The following is a 17,944-nucleotide window of genomic DNA, read 5'->3' on the forward strand; positions in this document are numbered from 1 at the left end:
CGATCAAAATCTACCCATGATATTTGCAGTTTGAAGGATATGAAAACAGCACCTGGGGTGATGATTACTCTGCCATACTTGGATCTATGTGCCATGGGAAAGAACAGAAACAAAATTATGGCAGAATTACGACTGCAAGAGAAGAGCAGGAGGTTTGGCTCAGAAGACTTCATTCTATATACACTATATAAACTTCTGCATGTTCCTGCTTCCAACTTTTTAACAAACCTACAAGTTACAAATCTTTTCATCTCTTCAAACAGTTATGCAAAACTTATAATTACAGTATCATTCTACAAGCAATCAAAGCTTTTTGTCTCCTAACTGAGGTGGAGCGAAGCCAATTCTGAAGCAATTTCTGCAACATTCTTACAGCTGCACTGACTAAAATGAAATAAACCACCACCTGTATGGGGCAGGAGGGGCAGTGGGGAAAGCAGAAAAGTTACAGTAAGTTAAAAAGCTCTATTCTAAGTGCAATGTTTCATCTCCCCGTGCCTGGCAATTCATCCTCAGGGATAATCTTTCAAAAAATGAAATGGGTGTTCTTCTCTGCGTGACAAAAATATGATGAGTTTATTACTCAAACAAACTCTTCCCACAGCACAGTTCTGTTCCCTGGCTCCACGGCTGTACTAAAAGGTGACAAGAGTGGCTCATCGTTTGCTATTAACACTTAGAAGGAAAAATAATATGTAAAAAAATAAATTAGTTTGACTGAGAATGCAACCAGCACGTGCTTTGTACATTGAGCTTCAAAGCTTCTTCCAGAATTTCCAGGGAACAGCCGAGCGCTGCAAAGTTAATCAAAACAAGCCGTCTGAGCAGCCGAGTCCTGCAGATCCTCCAGCGCTCAGCAGCGGGACCACCCAGAAATGTCTTTTAAGAGGCAAGACTAACAGCTGGGAAACCAAGCTTAGGCAAGTTAAACCATTTCTTCTGCTGCGTAACATTATCCCCCGCCCCGCAGGACTGCTGCAGATAAATACAGCCTCATTCACAAATACAGCTGGACACTGAAATTGGGTGTTTTCTGAGCTCAGCTAGAATCTTAGAGAACTTTTGTCGAGCGTGACTACTAGATACAATTAAAAGTTCAATGGTGATGCTTGCTTGTGCAAACAGTGCTGTGATTGTGAAGTGTACCCACATCTACAGAGTGCAAGTACTCATGCATATTTTTTCAATACTCCATATTTGATAGTTGCCGAGGGGAGATACCGGGGAAAAACCTATAGTAAGAATGCATCAAGACCATTTTTTAAAAAAACAGAGAAAAATCACTTACAGTAATAGTTATATTTTATTTTCTCTTTAAGTTTCAATGTGCAGTATTTTCAGCATTTTTTTTTAACTTAAACATACATCTAAAATCATATGCTTTCCTTTGAGTACAACAGCTCCGGGGGCTGGGGCTCCAAGCTTTTGCTCATCATCGCCCTCCAACCCTACAAGACACGGCGGGTTTAGCTCACCCTTCCTCAGGCTGATCTGGTGTGTGCACACGGACGGATGGGAACGAGGAGCTCACACAAAACGCACACCACAAAAAGCAGCACATGCTTCACAAATGCTCTGCAGCTTTTACACCCCGTCGACTTGAACGCAGCTAAAACCTGACGCACGATAGAAGCTCTCCTGGGCATGACTGTGGGACTCCCAAGAGTTTTCAACTGATGTTTAAGGCAGCATGCACAGAGGTCACCTGAAATCTCAATATTAGGTATTATTATAATTAGCATATTGGACTTCCCCCAAATTTTGCTGTGCTGTTTACTCTAGTCCTTACAGCAGCTTGTTTCACTTGAAAATAAACTACCTAAAAACTACCAAAGCACTTTGCTCTCTTACAACGTCCATCAGTTGTATCCTTATAACCACAATTATTATAGAAGTAAAAGAGCAAAGCACCTACCATTGTCAGTTGATTTCTACCTTCAGTAGAAAGTTTAGTTTGGATTGTACTTGGAAAAATTCTGCTTTATGCAATGAATAGACTTGAATCAGTTCCCCCTTTTCTCCCGCCCTAAGCCCTTCAACCACCGGGTAAGATCCTGAATGACCCAATTTAATGAAACTGCTTATTGCTCTATTTATTGCTCGTGATACCCTAAAATTTCTTTTATTTAGGAAGCATAAATTCTTAGCTGTGACAGCTCCACCAAATTTTAAGACAAACCAGGTCTGCTGCTCTTGGAGAACTGTCTTTGCAGTGTTTTTGACACAACCTCCTTATCTGCTATACAAAGTGAAGAGGAGAATGGCGAGACAGAATGCTCTTAAGGCAAATCTACTAAATATCACCAAATTACTTTTAACCCAGAAGGTTCCACTTGTTCCCCGCTTTGATCTCAATCTGTTCATTCGTTACTGAGTGCTTTAGGAATGCTGCTGGTGGTCAAGGAACAAGCGACATTTTGGTGCTAAGAATGCATTCCTACCAAAGCAAAAGTGATGCACAATCATTCGCTAGATGCTTTAGGCAAGAAGTGACAGCTGAGTATAGGCTTTAGAGAAGATTTAGATAAACTCACATTCAATTTCAACTATCAAAGAGCATAAAAAGTAAAGAAAATACTTTGAATTCTGCAAATAACAACTACATTACAATGGGTTGTAGTTTCCAACTGCTCCCTCCTGCGCTCGGTGCAAGGGAGGTGACAAACTGAAACAAAATGCAATCAAACTTTATTTAACGGCCAGTGGGTAGCTGGCCCAAGAACTATTTATAAAATGTTGGCTAGCAAGGAGGGCCACGTTATAGATTCAGTTAAGTGAGTTCTTTGACAACTGAACTGCAAATGAAGTTTTAAACATTAATCTGTCTTAAGTATGCTCCTAATCATGCCGTACCTCTAATCTCGTAAGGCCGTAAGGAAGCCAGCTCCACTGCAGAGCACATTAAAAACACCGCTTGCTTTGCTTAGCCAGGACACCAAATGTAAGCCCAAACACATTTCTACTCTCTTCTCAATGATAAACTGAACAGCCTGATTTTCAGAATTAGCTGTCTACAGCAAGTTAAAACCATTCTGGGCCTTAAGTTAATCCCAAGGCACAAGTGATTTTTTTTACTTCTCTTTAAATCTTGGTATTTCTTAGTAGCCATTGTTTGGCTGTTACTGTCCCCATCCCGCACCTCTTGGCTCTAGTCATTAGAAGCAGGCAGGAGTAATTTTACATATGGTTTCAATGCTGAAGAAGTGAGGGTGGGGAAAGCGTACCTGGGAAGCAGACCCAAAAGCGTGCTGCAGGTGTAATGGTGGATTTGAAGCACTGCCGGTGTGTGTTTCTACACTAGGAAGACCCTTAAGTTACATTCCCTTCAAGTCGTTGAGAATTTCCTAAGAGGAGGTTCTTCAGACACTTAGGACACACGTTTCAGGAGGTACGCTCCGACATATCTCCAAGAGAGTTAAAACAGAGGGAGTTACGCTACCGGAGAATCCGTGTGAAGTTGGAACTCACTGCAGCAGCTCTACAGCTTGACTAGAAATGGGGAACGCAAATATTTGCTCGAAGGCCAGAAAGGGGTGTTTGAGGGAAAGGGGTCTGTCACACCCCATGTTTTTCAGTGTATTCCTTCCCTGGTTGGAAAGATTCTATGGCAAGTCCCAAAATGGGTTTGGGAAGGTTCAGAAAGGGGCTAACTCCCGTTATCCAAAGGTAAAGTAACCAGCTATTCTGTGTTAATCATGAGGAGCTTAAAATGATGAATTTAACAGTTTGTAACACAACATATACGGTTATATGGTGAGAATATGACTAACCTGATGCCTAAAAAATATATTAAAAACTATTTTAAATTTTGGAAAATAGCTTACAAAAATATCTTCACTTAAACTGTATATCATACAAAAACTGACTGAAGTGTGGGTTTACAGTACAAAACGATTACTGGTGGTTACAAAAGGGAAAAGTGATCTATAGTACCCTTAATGAAAGCAAAGGGCATTATGTCTCACTGCCTTGAATTAGTCTCGTATCAGAATTAAGATAATTTCCAACAGAACTCAAAACTTTCAAACAGTGTCTATTTTATTAAACTTCTGAACTCCTGTTCAGTTTCTTTTAAAAATCACCACAGTGCTGTGGCCCAAGGAAGAAGAGAAACCCAACTAAGGGCAGATACAATTGCTCTAGATAGTAAGATCTGTAGAGAGCTAAATACAGCAACATCTACAGTTGTTTCTGCTGCCCATCCTATCGGTTTAGTCTGCCATAGAGGAAGTGACACCAGTGGGTAATTACTTTGTAATTAATTTATGGGCAGAAGCAACCATTTTTGGTCTAGATTTGAATTAGTTTAAATACATGGGTTTAATAAATACAAATATACACATCTGTATACATTAAATGTTGTCACATGTGTATAATCTCAACATATACATTATATACAGAAATACATACAGTACATGCTCCTCCTGACAACACTATCTCATTTTTCCAAGTGTCACCAAAAGGGAGTGATAAGAAAATGAAGAGAGGTTAAATATAGGATGTGACTGAGAACCAAGGTGTCATTTCTATATAATTATAACAAATACAACTAAAGACAAATGCTGCGCTGGATTTCTCCATGTCACGTTTAGGAATCAATGGGGTTCCCTGGGTGGCGAGTAAAACCTAAATCTGGCCCTGTGTAGTGTCCTAAAATTCATGGGTATTTGTACTGCGTGTGTCTCTAAAGCATTATGTATAAAACAGGTAATAAAAGAGGTTGTGTGACCTAACACCTCAGCCAGTGCCAAAGTATTCCAGAGCAGCCTTCTCATCCTTCACTGCTGGCGTAAATCTGTTCAAAGGAGAGCGCTTTGAATCCTGATGACTCTGTGGGCTCAGCTAGGAAAGGTCGAATGGTTATTGACCACTGGGGAGCTTGCACCGTTTTGTCTCTTAAAATGCTGTGCAGCAAATAAGAGCAGTTTTTTAAGTATAGAAAAGGCTGATCCAGAGCAACTAGTCCTCTCTTTTACTGTTATGCCTCAAAAAAAAAGGAATTCCAAAGAAGCTACAGTGAAGTGGATCACAAGAATGCCTCCTTCGTATGGTTTCTGAAGACAAATTAATCAACATATTCCAGTTTTAAAGCACTTTAAGAAAAAGTGAGATGCAAAACAAGATGTAATCTGTACATTAAGATGGATTTCCAAAAGGAACATGAATTTGAGCACAAGGAAGAAAAATGAGGACAATACAGATGTGAAGACATTCAGTAGCGTGGCTTGTGTTCATCTCAAATTACAGCACGGCTCATGCACCACACATCTTACAATTTTACATACTGTACATGATATAGAAATATTTAAGTTAAAATTTCTTTTACTGATATACTGTAATCAAATTTTAAATCCTGAGAAGAAAAAAAGGAAAAATGTGTGGTTACGTATGTGCACCATATCTCCGATATCACGAACACATACACCACAGGATATCAGAAAGTCCAGAGAGAAGAACTACATGCTGGAAGTGTAACTCATGAAAGCATTTTTTTCTTTTCCTTGTTTGGGAGAGACATTAGGAAACAATTTCTATCCTGTACTACACAACAGTATATACAGGTACATAAAACTACGACGTTTTGTAATGACTGCAGCTTGCAATAACAGGGTTTCTGTCAGTTTCTTAACTGGATACACCACAGTGGCTTCAGCTGAACATCAGGAAGAAGAGTAATACCAGTTACCTTGTACGTAGTACCTGCTCGTATTTTAGTTCGCAAATATGTCTCAGGTTAGTCCCAAACACCACTGGAAAAATGCTGACATATCTATTTCTCCTCACAGGTGCCTGGCATCAACAGCAACAAGAACTACACTCGACTTTTCAGGTGATTTCCAGTGCTGCAGAGCACTTGTCCATGCATTCTGGACGTAAAACGGGCAGGTCCATATTTATCACAAACGCAACCCCGATACTTTCTTGATCTTGCCATTCTCCGTAATACAATATCAGGTTCCAACACTAGTCATGCAGTTCTATTACACGTCAGGATGTTCAACATGCTGTGACCTTGTGGACATTTTGCAAACAACTTAGTAAGCGATGATATGGGGTTCCTGGAGATGCTACCACCTCAAACACAGACTGAAAGGCCCTTCGATCTAATTCTTCATCTATCTGATGTCGGTAGAAGTCTATGGCCACCAAACAGAAGATGTTAACATCCACTTGCTCTGATTTTCCCATTCTGCTGATAATATGTGGAAGACTGAAATATAAGTTAAGGTCATAATCTGACAGAAGAGGATCACCTTTTGGTATAGCACTTTAAATGGTGTATTTTTGAGTACACCAACAATGTTAAGGTGCAAAATATTGTCATGTAGGAATTAAACTGCTACTAGAGAAATCCTTTTTCTTCATTAACTTCACACAACTTCTTATCCCCAGAAATTCATTTTAACCTAGCAAAGAGTTTTCTTGATCCATTAGAGCGAACAGTGCAATCAGCACCACAGCTGACAGCCAAAGAGCTCTGATGAGACTGAAAGTCACTAGGAAGTTTCAAATGTGACATATGGCCACTTTTCTGCCTGGTCATGAAATGTAAAAGTTATTTTTCTAATTATTTGTTTGGGTTGTTTGTGAGTTTTAAAATAAACCCAACACTGACACCATCAATGTCTTTTGGCCATTCTAACCTACTTGGCTCATGCAAAGCCCACTATTACTGCAGTGCACTTCCCTCCAGGGGGACACTAGCAAAATCAGTTTGCATGGAGAGTATAATTTTCATTAATTTGAGTTTGTTCTCTCTCATTTTTTAAAATATATTTTATCTTGCAGAAAAACAAAGCTTTTAAAGACCACTGCAAAGCTATTTGGTGCTTTTAAAAAGTCCTTCAAAGTAAGGACTTTCCCAATCATCTTGCATAGTCACCTGGAACAGGTCTTAAAACAGTAGTTTTAGGTAACATAATTCTCATTATTTGTTTAGAAGTTCTCTTTTTTCCCCCCAAATCTGAAACACCAATAGCATAAAGTGATATACACCACTACTAACAGCAGTAAATCTGCTTTTTTTTTGCATGTGTTAAACTTGTACTCTTATCCTTCAAGGCTATCAATGTGCTTTACAGAATCACTATATTTACCCAGAAATAGCACACGTTCAGTCTTTTTAGGATACATTGCTGAAATCCATTGACTGGTGGAAGCGCTGACAAAAAAACAGGAAAGACTCCACATCGCCATTGCCACAGGTGTTCTTTGTGTGAAATTAGAGAGTGAGAGCATCACCCAGTCACGGACCATTGAGGACTGTCCAGTGCTGTGTAGCGTCTGGAATACCTGCGAAAAATATTTTAGACAGGAATAAAGACGCGGTAGATGGACACGGGAAAGAGTTTAGTTTCTCTTGTACAGCTTCTCCCCAGCTACAAAGCTCTGAGGTTCACAAGCAGCTCTGAGCTGAAAGAATGAAAGAACACAAGTCCTAGACAAAGAGATTCTGCAAAGGAGCCAGGATCCAACTGGACTCACGACATCTGCGCCAAATGCAAAACTTGCCTGGTGTCTCTACTTTTATACATCAAATGTGGTTACACACATGCACTCTCAAGTGATGCATGAGTCCAGTAAGCAGGTTCTGAAGAGAAAAATACCCAGAAGCCCAGCTCAGTCCACAGGAGCTTAACTGCAGAGCTCACAAGGCCAGAAGACCTGGGCTGGCTCCTTGAGATCTAAGAAGTCTGAGCTACAGGATCCCAACTTTCTCTTTTTTGCCCATTATCAGTGATTGAACTGTACTGTGAGCTTTGTCTCCTGGGCAACATTCTAGCTCTCCAGCTAAATCATTGCAAAGGTATATTAGATCTAAGAAAATTGATATTTGCCTCTCTGATTGAGCTGTCAGTTATTTAGAAGTCTTCTGAAACATTTAAGGAACAAAATCTATATAAACACTACCTTATAAACTACCGTTGCCATGAATTGTGGGTAAGGCTGCTGATTGGATAAAAATTCTCCAATAACTTTGTTCATTACGTCTTGCGGGGGGAAAAAGTCATCAAGGAACTGTGGAAGGATCCGAGCCACTACTCGAGCTTCAAAAGGAAATCCCTTCCTGATCCTGAAAGAACAGAAACCAACACATTTTATGATTGAATTCCAGTAAACATCTCATTCTTTTCCAATTTAATCAGCAATAGAAAGAACATTTTACTTTAATCTGCAGATAGGCAAAAGCATCTTCAACGCTGAGGAATCGAAGTCTTCATGTAATCTTACTCTCACAGTTTACCCAAAGAGGTCTATCAAAGCTATTAGAAGTTTTTACAGGTGTCTTGTCCTCTCTCCCTCCCCACCTTTTTTTTTTTTTTTAAATACTCGACATTTTCTGAAGTTCTGGAATTACATCCTAGGCAAGAAATTTATAATAGGAATGCTGAAAAAAATAAACAAGAACAAAAAACGACAGGGAGATCACTACTCCTAGTTATCGGGGAAAATATCACTTATGAGCAGAACACTCATTTCCATTCATAACTTCTTTGCAGATTTTTTTATTCAAGACCAGGATGACCAATACATCAAACAGAAGAAGCAACTCACCCTGCACGGTAGAGAGGGGAAAAGCTCCTCCAAATTAAAGACAATTTTACTTAACACTGATTGGAAAATCCTCCTAATAAAGGCTGCATCTGTTGATGTGTCAAGATCAAGCTGCCATTGTGTGATTATTCCCTGCAGAAGTTATCTTCTGCTTGTAGTATTACTGATTGTTTTACTGACTCTTAGGAGTGATGCTTTCAGAAGCACTCAAGCACTGCTCCAATTCTGTTCTCACCAAGTGCAGCAGTGAAACCCTCATCTAGTTTTATGGAAAACCCACTGAACACTTTAAAAAATGTAAACCATTATCCCACAAACTACTGTGCAAAATCTAACATGCTATGTTCTCTTAAGACAGCTTGAGATAGTCAGATCAAAACAGGGATATTTTTAAATATTTCCATGAAATTAGTTCCATGTGAATACAGAAGTTTTACTGTACCCTTCCACTGCAGTTATTTAACAGCCTTGGAAAGAGCAACACTTGGGTGGGGGAAGGGGAAACAGATTTTAAACTCTTAGGGTGGTTTGAAAGATTATTTCCTGTATACTGGATTTATACCCTTGATTATGCAGAAGGCATCCCGAAAAGCACTTAAGAGTTTGACCTGAAGGGAGCTGGAAATACATTTATAAAGTATTATGGTTTGTACTACACAGTATCAGTTAGGACATGTCTGTTTTCCATTTACATTCCTGCACATTCGTGCTGCCTTCAGCAATTCCATCAGTGTTACTGTGTATACTAGCAGTATTGATTTTAAGCAATGGCAAGCAATGAAACATCATTAATTAAATATTAGAACTGTCAAATAGGGAAGTGACCACACAGTGCCAAACAGAATAATTTCTCTCCCTCATCACACTTTTTATCCTCTTACCTATCAAAAAGGACAGACACTCGTTCCATTGCTACGATCACAGACTCACTGTCAGGAGCAGCAGGATTTGCATCTGTGGTACGACTGGGGCTGATTTTTTCCTTTCCTAAACCAAAAGAATTTGTTACAAATATACTGTGAATGCCAAAATAAGACTTTTTAGTCCTTGGTAACAAAAATAAATGAAGAAAATTAGCACTGTTAGTAAGCCAGTCTCTCAGCATATGAAAGGCTTAAAAAAAGTAAATACCTGTGTACATGCAAGTCAGCATTAATCCAAGTGCAGCCATGGCTCTGTGGGGGCTCTGCACATTCACTCTGTCAACACTCAGTTTAACCAGCGATTCACTATCCAGCCTAGAAAGTTGCTCTGAAAGGAGGAGCCGTTCTAATCCCCTCAGGACACAATGATAAATAATGGATGGCGTTGATTCATCACTTCCAGACACCATGACTCCACACATCTGAAATAAAGAAAAGCCAACTACCTGTTTTTGAGGTGTATTTAGGTGATCCCGTGGCAGCATACCACTGCAGCTCCTATGGAACTGAACCACGCATTAAGAAAACTCGATGAAACCAAACCCCAAAGCATGCCCACACTACAATAAAGTTCAGCGTTAAAGAACTCAGGTTACATGGCCACCTGGAGGCATCACAACATACCTGTATAATTCCTGCAGAGAATTCAGGCCCTACATCAAGTGGGTAATTCTCTAACAAATAGAAAGCAGCTGCACACATTACCAAGATGTGCTGCTGGTTATGGATATTCACACAACTGTAAAAAAGCAAAAACACCTGTGGTCACTTACATCAAAGTTGCCCAGGTCACAAATAGAGACAATACAAACAATCCTTAAAAGCACTAAGTATTTTTTCACATGAAATTTGTGCAATATTTAAAATCGCACAAAGTACCAGCAAGATGGCATAAGAGAGCACTAGTTATCATGGAAATCCAGTGCAACACAAAAAATTTTTCAGCAATATAATTACAAGCTATTATTCCCTGACTTGTTTAGGAGAAATAAACTTCATTACTGATCCTACAAGTCCTATTCAAAGAATATGCATTTTGACAGAAAAAATAAGCGTTAGGAAACACAATTTACCAAAGAGCAAAAAAGCTGAGCTATCAAATCGTTTTCTCACCCTCAAATATTCTTTTGCTTCTGTAAATCAAACCTAAAATTGGCTGACAAGCTCCACTTGTAAGATTACAATGAAAATGCCAAAACCTGCTTGATACAACAGCCTGCTCTAAAATGTACTAACAGCAAACCATGAAGAGCCCTTTTGTTCACACATAAGCATGCAACAGTTTACAGGGGTGAGGGGAAGAGTCTTACTGTGCTACTCCTCTCAAATTGGAGAGCAGATACTCGCTGATAATAGGAATAAGTTGCTTTGCAGTCTCATCAAGCAAGTCACACTCAAGGATGTAAAGAATTCCATGCAGAGCTCCAATCCGACTTGGCATATGGGTGCTTCTTAGGGTTGATTCCAGCAGTCGACTTACTGGTTCAGCCACAGCTTTATCCTAATAAATCCAAACAAGATTATTCATTAGAAGACAACACCGGTTCAATACTGGTGACTCCTGTCATTGGGAAATACTTGGAACAAATTAAAGAGCAGAAAATACGGCATGAACCAGAGCCTGGCTTAAAACGTCTTTGAATAAAATGTCACAAGATTATATTAATCAGACAGGAGATGACTTGCACATCAACTAGTAAACTGATGCTACTTTGTTTTACCTGTAAAAAGTTCTCATGATTTAAAGCTCCCAAAAACCAAGATAAGCATTGGTTCAATAAATAGTATGTGCTATTAAGAATCCTATATACAAGACTCGAATGGTTGGGATTTTCTAGTCTTCCAGCTCACCACAAAGGATGCTTCTGTCTGAAACTGACTGATAGATGCCTATAATCTGCATCCAAAAGAATACTCTGCCATTTACTCAACTCACAGAACAACATTTGTTCTCTGAGACCGCTGGCACTCAGACCTACACATCCTTCTCTCCATCACTGCCACGATCTAGACAAGGGAACCAAGTGCACCCTCAGTAAGTTTGCAGACAACACCATGTTGGGTGGGAGTGTTGACCTGCTGGATGGTAGGAAGGCCATACAGAGGGATCTGGACCAGCTGGATTGTTGGGCTGAAGCCAATGGTATGAGGTGCCGGGTCCTGTGCTTGGGTCACAACAACCCCAGGCAGCGCTACAGGCCTGGGGAAGAGTGGCTGAAAAGTGCCTGGGCAAAAAGGATCTGGGGGTGTTGACTGACAGCCGGCTGAACATGAGCCAGCAGTGTGCCCAGGTGGCCAGAAAGGCCAACAGCATCCTGACTTGTATCAGGAATAGCGTGGCCAGCAGGACTAGAAAAGTGATTGTGCTCCTGTACTCAGCACTGGTGAGGCCCCACCTCAAATCCTGTGTTCAGTTTTGGGCCCCTCACTACAGGAAAGACACTGAAGTGCTGGAGAGATTTCAGAGAAGGGCAACAAAGCTGGTGAGGGGCCTGGAGCACAAGCGTGATGAGGAGCGGCTGAGGGAACTGGAGCTGTTCAGCCTGGAGAAAAGGAGGCTGAGGGGAGACCTTATCACTGTCTGCAACTGCCTGAAGGGAGATTGTAGCATGGAGGGTGTTGGTCTCTTCTCTCAAGTGGCAACTGACAGGACAAGAGGAAATAGCTTCAAGTTACACCAGGTGAGGTTCAGATTGGATATCAGGAAAAATTTCTTTACAGAGAGGGTTGTCAGGCACTGGAACAGGCTGCCCAGGGCAGTGGTGGAGTCACCATTCCTAGAGGTGTTTAAAAAACGTGTAGATGTGACACTTAGGGACATGGTTTAGTGGTGGACTTGGCAGTGTTAGGTTAATGGTTGGACTCTATGGTCTTAAGAGTCTTTTCCAACCTAAATGATTCTATATATAGTCTTCAAACATCAAGCTGGTACCAGATACTTCACTCCTTGTTATCCAAGTACAAACATGTATTGGAATATGCAAAATCTATTCTAAAATGTTAGATTTGAGAAGTCTTTTTTTTCTTACAATCTATTTTAAATATTTAGTAGAAGTAATTTATTTTACTTTGTCTCTGTATTCATTAAGTATTTAAGATACAGGTCAGTTTTACAGTGTGTGCTCTTTAGTTACTCTTTTTAAGTGGATTTTCTACATAACTGAGCACAGGACAACAAGCAACTCTTGATGGAATCAACTTTTTTTTCCCTCCCACTAACCTGTTATATTCAGCTCTTTGCTTCTGAGAAGGTGTTATTAGTTCACTGAGTGGGAAATTACAGCCTAGTCAGAACAATCTGATCTCCAAAACTGCTTCTGCATGTTTGGCATCACTTTCACAGCCTTCTCCTGCACAGTTGCTGCTATAATAGCTACTGAAAACCACACCCCAAAAGTCTTCCAAAACTTTTCTTATCACTGTTATCCTTATAGTTTTATATTGGTCTCATAGAGAATTTCTAGAAATACTAACTTCTTTCAAAATAATTGGTAATTTTTTTTCTAAATAATCCCAATCTGACATCTCCATTGGAAAATACGACTGCTGTCTGGTCTACAGATTTAACAACAGCAATACATTTCATTAAACAATTTGCATTAATAACGTTCTTTCCGTAAAAACAGAACGACGTGTTAGAAGAAAGTGAAAAGTGAGGGAAAGAAAAGGGATACCTGACTATCACGCTACGCATTTATCATATGCACTGTGCCAGTCTCTCACGAGATTACAGCCATTCACCTGTAGGACAAATCTAGAAATAGCTGTTCCACAGTTGTCATTTCTGCCTGAAATATAACAAATGAGTCCAGGGCAAAGGTAACACTCCACTGAGTAAGATAAATCAAAAAGTACATTAAATTCATCTCAAACCTCAAAAAAAAAATCAATCCAAACAACCTTTTTGTTTTAATATGTGGCAACTGGAGATAATGTTTGCAACCTCTGAAAACCCAGAATATATATTCTATCACTTCTTATAGCCAAATCAGCTAAGGGATTTTTTTAGAGACACACCACTGTTACCAAATACATCAGATCTTGCAGCAGAAGCTAAGGATGAGTTAATCTAGACACTCATGAATTTGCAATAAAATTCCATGAGAATTTCTTACCATTCCGAGAACAGCAGCAGCTTTACAAGTGGCTGGTATCAAATACTGTACAAGAATCTCATCTTCTGATGGATGCACCTTTCGCAATTCTGTCAATGTTGTATACATCATCTCAAACTGATTCCTTTCTGTAAATAAGTCTGATACTGCCAGAAGCTGTACACAAATTAAAATTGAATAGCAAAAAGTCCATTAGCAGACAGCCAAAAATTGACTCTCCCTCTGTTACAATTGCCAGCAGAAGATTCCTCAATTGAACTATTAAATGTGTAAACATTATCTCAAGAATCTAGAATAACTATTGTTAACTTGTCCGGAATTAACTCCAGCACTCCTCTCAGGTAAGAGTTTGCTCCTAATTGTTCTTTTTTTTCCAAAAGGTTTAAAAAGTCAAATCCACTATAGTAAGTAATTCTGGAAAATGAACAAATGTTGCTATTCACAATACACTAAACCATCCCACAACACACAACCCCTACTGACTTGCAAGGATAGTTTCATTTAAAGTCTTCTGTGAGAGTGAATAATGGCTATCAAGACAAATTCCACACTTGTGTTCTTTAGTTTTACTTCTACACTTCATCAATTTAATGCTCTAACACACTGTTCCATTTCCTTAAAAAGAGGTAGGATAAGCAAAGCCTGAAACCAACTTTTAGCAAGTAGTCAAGTAAAATACTATCATTAAGTGACAATAATGCTTTTCTAACATAGTAGCAGAATATGCAATTCAGATACTTACATATTTTAAAATAGTATAATGTTATAGTTGCTCAAGTTATATTTCTGCACTGCCCATATAATAGCACTGGCAAGAAAAATCAGTGTTTCCCACATATTGAAAGATGCTTTACAAATGCTGCTTAGCTCTGAACACTTGGTAACATAAACTCAATTATGACCCTGAAAAATAGCTTAGACTTACTGATCGCACAACTTCGCTAATCAAAATGACAGGTGTTCTCTTGCTAGGGTTCGATGGTAATATCCACTGACTGTACAGTTCCAGCAAAAACTGAGAACAAGAATGTATATCTACACCAGCCCGGTGTTTCCTGCAAGGCACAACAAGCAAATGTTAAAATGTCTGTTCTTCAGCCCTGGTAAAATGCTTGATTTGAAATAATAACAGAATTATTTACCAGTGTCCAATTTATAAAGCCAGTTTATTGAACTCAGCATAAAGAGATAAAAAGCTTATTGCTAGGTCAAAGGAGAGGAAAGGAAAAATAAGACACCTGGTGTTAATAGGAGACGTTGGTGGTGAGGAAGGAGCAGGGACATCATTCTCATCTTCCTCATCCTCACCCCACTCTTCTTCTCTCAGTGGAGTGATGTTATTTCCTAACCATATGGAGTGTATAGAGACCTTGCAACATGAAAGAAAAAATCAAATAGAAAAGAAGCACAACATTTAGCACCCCTGTAGTCAGATTAGAAAATATTACAAGTCCAATACATATTTATTTAAATGACAGGCAATGAACACACCACAGCCTCAAATAACATTTACATGAACTGCACATCACTCGACTCTTCAGTATTTTTTTATCCTTAATTTTTTTAAACCTTTTTCAACATTTTTTTCAACCCACTTTAAGCTGCATGGCACAGCAAAACCAGCAGCACCATGTGCTTAGTACAGCACATATAACCTGTAAGCACACACTAACAACATGCCTGCATCATCCCCAGATCACAGCAGAGTCAAAATCGAAAGAAAAGTACAAATATTTACAATTGACATCACGTAATAAAGTAATTCAGAAAGAACTGGAACAACTGCAGTTCAACAGAAAACACATTCCTAATTCTTCTTAAACCATAACTCAGCATATCTGATATAGTAACCTTTCGTCTGAAAGGGGTGGTCAGTAGGTTAGAGAGGTTCTCCTTCCCTTTTACTCTGCCCTGGTGAGACCACACCTGGAATACTGTGTCCAGTTCTGGGCCCCTCAGTTCCAGAAGGACAGGGAACTGCTGGAGAGAGTCCAGCGCAGGGCAACAAAGATGATGAAGGGAGTGGAGCATCTCCCGTGTGAGGAAAGGCTGAGGGAGCTGGGGCTCTTTAGTTTGGAGAAGAGGAGACTGAGGGGTGACCTCATTAATGTTTATAAATATATAAAGGGTGAGTGTCACGAGAATGGAGCCAGGCTCTTCTCGGTGACAACCAATGATAGGACAAGGGGTAATATAAGGGTTCAAACTGGAACACAAGAGGTTCCACTTAAATTTGAGAAGAAACTTCTTCTCAGTAAAGGTGACAGATACTGGAACAGGCTGCCCAGGGAGGCTGTGGAGTCTCCTCCTCTGGAGACATTCAAACCCGCCTGGACACCTTCCTGTGTAACCTCATCTGGGTGTTCCTTCTCCGGTGGGGGGATTGGACTGGATGAGCTTTCAGGTCCCTTCCAATCCCAAACATACTGTGATTCTGTAATCAGACAAGACTACGATTTCGGTTACTTTGACACTGGCTAGATAAACAGTTATCTACAAAAAAGAAAACTTCATAGTTCTTCTTTAAGTTTTCTTTATAAATTTAAAGTCTCAGAACAATAAGACATGCTGATGACATTCCATAAATTATCTGTCTAAAGATTCCAAAACAGAATCAGCACTTCCTGTGTTTCAATACAGATATTAAATTTTCTCCTACTTACCCTACCTAGTTCAAGACTTTTTTAGACAAGTATTCACGCTTACATAGAATTCTTTTTCATGTTAGGCAAAAGTATACACACATTAATTTATTTTTCAAGCAAGATATCTAATGCCTAGTATTATTATAGAGTTAGCAGGTTTTGTAAATAAAGTGTAGCTTCTGTAAACCTGCAAATCACTGAATGTTCAAGCCATTTAGAATCTCAAGAGATAATACACACTCCTAGAGACAGACAAGTAGTTGTTTAGTCTTTCCTATGCAAAAGATTCCACAAGAAAAATGTCATCTGAGTTTAGTATTTATATTTTTTTCATTAATGCATACAATTCAAACAGTGAAATAATACATTTAAAACTTATAAGTAACTTTATGTAAAGGCTAATATTTCAAGGAGATAAATAACTGAATAACTATGTTCTTATTCACTGTATGTAGTGCTAATTTTCCAACTAATATCATCCAGTGAAATTTATGTCCCTACAATGGGTTTATTTAAAATCAAAACAACATTGCTTATTCTATGTCCAGTGATTTTTCATTTCCTAAGAACTACTGCAAGCATGCAAAAGCAAATTAAAATCCAGTACTTAAACTGGAAGCTACAAAGGCTCTTTAAGACGCAATGCAGAATAGAACAACTCAAGAGCTGGCTCACAGGCGGACCTAACACAACAATGTCAAGTAACATCTCAACTGAATTTTCACAAATTGGAAGAAATGTAATGAAAGTGAAGAGTTTAACAAACCTGTCCCAGTTTATAATCCATATCTCCTATTTCTCGTTCAGTATTGATCTGCAGTAGGAGTTTTTCATGGCTGATAAGAGCACCTATAACAAAACAGATGACAAGACTTTTAAAACATGCATTAAAAAGCAGAGGTGAAAATGGCTTCATTTTCTGCAAACTGGTTTTCAGATAAATTCCTAAATTCTTTTCTACTTTTTAAATGTAAACAAAATTCCTTTGCCCCTTCCCCCGACACAAAGGACTTACCTGTAGTAGCAGGAGAAAGTGATGGAACAGGGTCCCAGGCTTGATATAAGTGATGAGTAGCAATATTATCTCTCTTGGATACCATTGCTTGGATTTCCTGTTCAACAATTCCCCTGATAACACTCAGCTTCCTTCCAAACCTGAAAGCCCAACATAAATCAATTTGAGCAGATTCTCCCCTATTTTTGTGCAAGTCTGACTAGCTTACTCTACCACATTATGTGTCCATGCTTATTTTCATTATCAGGAATGTTAAAACTAAGAAATGTTGAGAAACACACTCTGCACACCGTTGACTAGATTTTAATAAGATACTGTCTTTTCCAGTCTTTTAACTCAGCAGGTTTGTGATTCTAAGTCTGTATAACTTCTGTGTAAACAGATCCACTTGCATACAGTCTATAAGTATTTTTGCTACAGCTAGATTAAGCAATTTTAATTCTGTATTAATCACAAGTACAACCTTCATGCATTTTAGAGAAAGTAAAAAAAAATACCTTGTGTCAAGAGCTTTTAAAGCTTTGTTGCGGGGCTGCTGTTCCAAGCAGCTGACTGCTGGGTTGCCTGCGACAGGTATTGTCATCGCACTCAGCACCAAGGAAGTGATGGCTTGAACTGCAAGAACATTAATTTGGGTCCTCTCTGTATCTTCCTGTAAAAGGAATTTAATGTCATTTGAATCATAAAAAA

The 17,944-nt window shown here is 39.1% G+C and overlaps 1 protein-coding gene across 4 annotated transcripts in view; it reads right to left on the reverse strand.

Moving 5' to 3' along the window:
- HTT (huntingtin) overlaps positions 1-17,944 on the reverse strand; it is a 116,165-nt gene that overhangs the window by 30,868 nt on the left and 67,353 nt on the right. For 2 of the 4 annotated variants that reach the window (XM_082051410.1, XM_082051408.1), the window contains exons 55-67: positions 17,752-17,906; positions 17,255-17,394; positions 17,006-17,088; positions 14,833-14,963; positions 14,520-14,649; positions 13,595-13,750; positions 10,790-10,980; positions 10,104-10,218; positions 9,688-9,901; positions 9,438-9,543; positions 7,912-8,074; positions 7,133-7,293; positions 5,629-6,211 (exon numbers count right to left, since the gene is read on the reverse strand). In XM_082051410.1, coding sequence (XP_081907536.1) covers positions 5,998-6,211; positions 7,133-7,293; positions 7,912-8,074; positions 9,438-9,543; positions 9,688-9,901; positions 10,104-10,218; positions 10,790-10,980; positions 13,595-13,750; positions 14,520-14,649; positions 14,833-14,963; positions 17,006-17,088; positions 17,255-17,394; positions 17,752-17,906 — 1,959 coding nt within the window. In that variant the 3' untranslated portion in view covers positions 5,629-5,997. Of the gene's footprint in view, positions 1-5,628; positions 6,212-6,946; positions 7,002-7,042; positions 7,294-7,911; positions 8,075-9,437; positions 9,544-9,687; positions 9,902-10,103; positions 10,219-10,789; positions 10,981-13,594; positions 13,751-14,519; positions 14,650-14,832; positions 14,964-17,005; positions 17,089-17,254; positions 17,395-17,751; positions 17,907-17,944 lie in introns of those variants that run through there. The other 2 variants (XM_082051411.1, XM_082051409.1) reach the window with 2 other exon arrangements.

Source organism: Streptopelia decaocto, assembly GCF_964273445.1.
Source record: "Streptopelia decaocto genome assembly, chromosome: 4".
NCBI lineage: Eukaryota > Metazoa > Chordata > Aves > Columbiformes > Columbidae > Streptopelia > Streptopelia decaocto.